At 53.7% G+C, this 6,227-nt stretch overlaps 1 protein-coding gene across 1 annotated transcript; it reads left to right on the forward strand.

Moving 5' to 3' along the window:
- The first annotated feature begins 217 nt into the window (after positions 1–217).
- LOC101910573 (zinc finger protein 239-like) lies at positions 218–5,988 on the forward strand. The gene is made up of 2 exons (XM_055808546.1): positions 218–585; positions 1,129–5,988. Exon 2 carries the CDS (start codon positions 1,140–1,142, stop codon positions 2,124–2,126), a length of 987 nt encoding a protein of 328 aa, XP_055664521.1. The 5' UTR covers positions 218–585; positions 1,129–1,139; the 3' UTR covers positions 2,127–5,988.
- Positions 5,989–6,227: the final 239 nt, after the last annotated feature.

Here is a 6,227-nt window from a genome sequence, read left to right on the forward strand (position 1 = left end):
CCGCCGCCCCGAGCCCCGCGCCTCGCCCCAGCCGCCCCCAGGCCCTGCTGCGCGGCCAGGCCCGCTCCAGGCTCTGCTCCCTCCTTCCCACCCCCGCACGGCGCCAGGGCCCGGCGCAGGGATCACACCCGGGGGCAGGCAGGGCCGAGCGGCAGGGAGAGGCCGGGGCGGGGCGGGCCGGGCCGCACAGCCCCGGGGGGAGCGGGGCCGGCGGCGAGCTGCGCCCCGGCTCGGCAGCGGCCGGCGCCGCGGCCGGGGAGGGGCTCCACCGGCGGCCGAGCCCGGGCCGGCCCAACCGGCCGGCTGGGCTTTGCCCGCCGGGGCCCCCCGCAGCCCCGCGCCCGGCCGGGGGCACCTCCTGCTGCCGCGGTGAGCGGCGCAGGGCAGGGGCCGGGGCCGGAAGGGTTACAGCCACGGAGGCCGGCCGGCCGCCTCCCGGGAGCCGCAGGAAGCGCCGGCGGGGCGGGCCCGCGCGGGGAACGTCCCCTCCCCGCGGCCGGTGGCCGCACCGCGCCCAGCCGGGGCTGCGCCCGGCGCCCCCTCCGCCCCGCCCGGACCGGGCCGGGGCCGTGCCGCCGGGCGGAGGTGAGGCGGGCACGGCGGGTCGCCGGCCCCGGGCCGCGGCGGCCGAGGGACCGGGGGCCGGGCTGCGGGGGCGCGCCCGGGACGGGGGTTGGTTTTCCCGCACCGTGCTGCCCCCGGGAGAGGGCGGCGGGGCTCGGGAGGGCCGGCCGGGGGCCTCCGCCGCTCCGCCGCCTCCTCCTCGCTCCCGGCAGCGCCTTCCCCCCGGCGCGGCGCCGCGGCCTCCCGCGCCCCGGCCCAGCCCCGCAGGGGGAGCGAGCGGCGGGGGGAGCTGCGGGCGGGCGCCCCTTGCCCAGCGCCCGCGACGGTCGGGGGTGACGGGTGGCCGCGCAGGCGGGTGACAGCCGGGGGGGGATGGAGCCGGTCCCGGCGTCGGCGCCTGTCGCCGGGAAGCGGCGGAGCCGGTACGGGCTGTGCGGGGGGAGGCAGCATCTGGCCGGGGGCCGTGCGGGGCCGTTGCGGTTGCCAGGCCGGGGGGGGGAGGAGGGGGTGCGGGCCGCGGGTGGCCGCGCTGGTGGTGTCTGGACTGTCCCTCTGTCCTGGCAGGTGATGGGAGCATGAGCGAGAATGAGGGGGATCTCCAGCCAGATGGGCTGCAGGCAGCTGAGCCCCCTGGGGCCATTTCGGACTTTTTCATGAGGGAAGCCTCTCTGCCAAGCTGCGACGGGGCAGCATCCCATCCAAGGCCAGACTTTTTCCCCCCAGAGCCGGAGCCGGAGAAAACTTCTCGCTGCGGCTTCCGGAAGCGTAAGGAGACGGTGGTGCACCAGCGAGCATTCATGGGAGAGAAGCCCTACATCTGCATCGAGTGCGGGCAGAGCTTCAACCGCAGCTCCGACCTGATCCGGCACCAGAGGATCCACACTGGGGAGAAGCCGTACATGTGTGCTGACTGTGGCAAGAGCTTCAGCCGCCGCTCCCACCTTATCCAGCACCAGCGTGTCCACACGGGCGAGCGGCCATACCAATGTAAGGACTGCGGGAAGAGCTTCAGCCAGAGCACACACCTGGTGCAGCACCAGCGCAACCACACTGGCGAGAGGCCTTATGTCTGCGCCAAGTGTGGAAGGAACTTCTACCAGAACTCAGGCCTGCTCCGCCACGCAAACTTTCACACAGGCGAGAAACCCTACAAGTGCCCCCAGTGCGGGAAGCGCTTCAGCGACAGCTCCAACCTCATTGCCCACCAGCGGCTCCACACGGGTGAGAAGCCCTACAAGTGTGCTGACTGCAACAAGTGCTTCAGTGAGAGCTCGAAGCTGGTCATTCACCGGCGTGTCCACACAGGTGAGAAGCCATACTTGTGCCCTGACTGCGGGAAGAGTTTCAGCCAGCGCTCGCACCTTGTCCAGCACCGTCGCACCCACACTGGAGAGAAGCCCTACAAGTGTGCCGAGTGTGGGACCTGCTTCAGTGACAACTCTACCCTCATACGTCATCGTCGTACCCACACTGGGGAGAAACCTTTCAAGTGCTCCCACTGTGGGAAGAGCTTCAGTCGTAACTCTTACTTAGTCTCACACCAGCGGGTGCATGTGTGGTAGGCAGCATCCCTAGGTGTGGTTTGAGGGTGATCTAGGAAGGAACTCCTGGTCCAGGCCTGTCCACAATGTGCCTAAGGGACAAGGGGGCGGACAAGAGTGTGACTACACTGGGGCTGCTGGCCCGGGTAATGCCTTTGGCCCATGTTGCCCTTTTCAGTCACCTCATCCTCCCAGTGCACTTTGGGCATAGACAGAAGGTGTGTAGTGGTTGTGATGGGTAGTTCTGCATCCCAAGGCCTCGTCATCCTCTTTCCCTGGTACTAGGATTGGATGCCATCTGCCACATGAATAAGTGCAGATGTTTTCTCCCACCTCCCCGTCTGAGGTGTCTGTCTGCCTGGGAGCCTTAGGAGAGAATACACGATGTCAGGTCACATGATGAGAACCTGCTCGGTCATGCAACGTATGCATGTGTAGTCATGTCAAGGAAAGTAAGATGGGAGATGAGGTCCTTACGGGGCTTTGTCCCACTCTCAGATGAAATGTGACCTGTGTAATATCGCACAGGTCTGTGGAAGCTCACCATGCTTGTGGTCAAAGCCAGCTCTGTGTCTCATACAGCAGTCAGGAAGGTTAAAGCTGAGTAAGTCCTGGTGAGAAGCTGGAGACTGCATTATGTGTACACAGTGTGTGGGCCAACTTGAAGCACAGGCAAAGACCACTTGAGTCTGCTTGTGAAAGGAACGTGTAGGCATACCCTGAGCAGAGAAGGAAGGCATGCCTGCAAAGGTTTTCTGCAAATGCTGCTTGGATGAAAGAAATGAGGGAGCTGTAGGATAGGGGCATGGCCTGTTCTGGGATCTCAGAACTGGTGGGTAACTGATGTAGAAAACTATCATACTTGAAGGCTTTAAAAATAAAAAAATATAATTATACTTGTGCTGCTAAAACCGTGGTACGCAACTTGACAGGTGTGTGGAGGTCACCTGTGAGTTTGTGCTGGTAGCCTCCTCATTCTACAGAATTTGGGTTTACAGATACAGTTGCAAAATGGGACAAAGCAATAGTGTACTAGGACAGACCTGATTCCATACCAGTATTTCTCAAGTCCTATTTTGACCAGTGTGTGTGCGTGTGTATGAATAAGATCCGTATGTATGTAGTCACATACGTGTGAACTAGCTTTTATACTACATGTATCTTCACACTCATGTGAGTGATCATGTGTGCACACACCATGGCAGTAGTCAAAATGGTCAGCTGTACGAACTACGCCATATCAGTACTTCTCAGAATGCTAAGCATACTGTATATCCTAGCATTTCTCAATAACAAGCTGGGAGAAATAGGTTTTTTACCAAAACATCTGATTTTTCATATCAGGACATTCAGTTTTACACTGATTACTTTGTGTGTGTGTGTGTATAAGATCTGGAATAGAGTTGTTTTATTTATATATCTATAAAAAATGTGTGGCCTCTGTGGTTGCAAGGAGTGACTTCTAAATGTCATTCAGTGTAGTGCTCTCCCCCTTGTTTTACACAGGTACATGTCAGTGGCATTTGTAGGGTGTACCCCCCTCATGGTTTTAACTACAAGGAATTGCAGTGCAACACTTTACATTGTTTATATTTTTGGCTGTTTTGCTGCTGATCGTTTTAGTGGCGGTACCAGCACTGCTGGAGCTTAGAAAAGATTTCTGATTTGCAGTGTACCTTACTAATCCTGCAACTGGCTCCATGGCTTCAGTAGGTCTCTGGAAAAAGGAATGCAGACTGAAGCCAGTGAAAGGACCAGAGCTGTGGTGGGGAAGAGATGAAGGAAATAAAGATGCTAAGAAGATCCATGGATTTGAGCAGCTGCTGGCCAGGGATGCTTGTGAATGGCTTGCCTTACAGACCTTGCTACTCTCCAAGGGATTGCAGGGATCCTTTCTGCCAGCCCCACTTCTTGACACTTAACTGCTGATAAAATGTTATTTTCGTACAGTTTAATAAAAAGGAGCTGTAGGGGGAGCATGAAATTGTTTGCAGCTCCTAGAGGAACAAGGCACCTTTATTTGCAGCTGCTCAGGGAAGTAGAAGGAGCTTTCAGAAATGGGGTGGGCTTTGTTTACACAGGAACCAAAGCCTTCATTTGCAAATGCCCATTTTTGCTTTTAGTTTTGTGTTTGTGGGTTTTTTTATTTTTTTTTATTTATTTTTTATGAACAGCTTCAAACCAATGACTTCTCAATTTCAGTTCCACTTCTGGAAAGTGGTTTGGCAATGTGACTAAGGGTCATCAGGTTGGTTCCAGAAGCATCAAGATTTTCATTTGCTAGCAGACTTTCAGAAGGGATACTACAAAGCCTCAGTTTGTAGGCTCATTTTTAACCAAATTCAGAGGTTGTGCTTCAGTCCAGCTGTAGAACTGATGTGGGTCTGTCCCATTGCAGATTACTTTCCCTAAAGGTAATCTACAGCACTAAAACTGTTTGGCTAAGAAACCCTGTTTGCCAGAGAAAGGCATCATGTGAATGCAACTTTTCTTTTGGCTATCTGAACAGAGTTGCAATGAAATCAAACCTACATCTGCACATAGCTGAGCTCAACTCAGAGGGAAACCCTCACATCAAGATTCTGGTTTGAGAAGCAAGCTGCCCCTGAATATGCTTTCGCAGCAGTCCTTTGAGCATTTCTTTTCTTTCCTACATGCTTTGTGAAGTGCTGTGTATACTTAACAGTGCTCTATAAATCAAAAGGATTGACTTGCATTTATTTCTAAGATCTTTATGAACTTAAAACTGTATGCCAAATCAAAGTGGCCTTAGGGTTCGCAGCACATTGCCAGTGCAGTATCTTAGCAGCTAGGATTGGATTGCTCATCAGTGTAAGCACATTTCTGGAGTTCCTTTCCACAGCCACTGTTAGTTTTCTCTGTTCAGTGTCACTTGGCTGAAATAATTCACTTCCCCGAGCCTGTCTGCCCTTTACTGTTTGTGATCATCTAGCTGGAGAGAAGAATCTGGGTACCACCCTTCCTTTGCTGTTGCAGAAGTTACAGGGTATGTTCCTCTTCTTCCAGGAATTTAATTGTTTTGTGGGCAGTGCAAATTCATGAGTCACATTCAGAAGACAGAGGTACGGGCATGTGCAAAAATTCAAGAACGAGAAGGTTTACTTCCACAGCAGCTAGCTCACTGGCTTCTCTACCAGCTGTCTCCTCCCCAGGATCATGGTGGGAGACTACTGGAAAAAGGAAAAGGTAATTAGCTACTATCACTCCAGCAGACCATCTGTAGCACACTCCATCCCAGACCCGTGGTCACCAGCTGGTGCCCAGATCCTCCTACCAGCTGGGGAGCTCTGTAGAATACTGTAAATTCCTGTTGTGCTAATTGTGCTTAGATACTACAGTGAGACGATGGCACATTAGAAATACCCAAGATAGACAAATGGATGAATGACATCTCTGAAATAAAATTTTTCACCCTAGTGTTTTTCGTTAGCCCATGTTTTTTTCTTTCTTTCTCCCCAGAGTGACCTCCTGAGCATCAGTTTCTTGGCCCCTGGCAGGACCAGGTTTGGAAATAATGTGTCATCCTTCACAGAGCGATGACTTACTTACACAGCTGCTGTGCAATGCAAATAAGATTCCATAGGTGAGGGGTATTCTTAGAATTCGTCTTAATAATGTGAATCTGAAAAGCCAGAGGATGGCACACAGTGCTCACCATTCCTTTATGAGAGAGTGCAGGACCTTATTCTGCAATGACACACTGTCTTGCTGGTAGATGAACCTGGTTCTAGCAGAGCTGCAGCTGCTCTGAGGAGGTACCTACCCAGTTCTGTCACCTGGGTTGTATGGGATCCAGGTTTCTGTTCTCCTGCTGAAAAAATATGTGTAATAGCGATGACTGAAATACAGCTTCTTTTACATTCCTCTGCTTCATTGTTTATGATTGGGAAAATGAATTTATTTTGATCTTGGACAAGAGGTATTTTGTGTGTGTAATAAATTGTAAAAAGTATTTTATGTGTAATCTTGAAAGCATACGTGCAAACAGCACACCAGCAAACAAAAATGCCCCTGGATGCACAGCATACTGTTCTTTCTGGCCCTGTTTCCCCTTTACCCTAACAACACTGGTTCTGAATAGCCAGAGACACAACAGCAGGA

Source organism: Falco peregrinus, chromosome 6 (genome assembly GCF_023634155.1).
Source record: "Falco peregrinus isolate bFalPer1 chromosome 6, bFalPer1.pri, whole genome shotgun sequence".
Taxonomy (NCBI): Eukaryota; Metazoa; Chordata; class Aves; order Falconiformes; family Falconidae; genus Falco; species Falco peregrinus.

Bases quoted from the DNA above. Each gene is read 5' to 3' on its own strand.
- LOC101910573 (XM_055808546.1), top strand. From the start codon at position 1,140: ATGAGCGAGAATGAGGGGGATCTCCAGCCAGATGGGCTGCAGGCAGCT.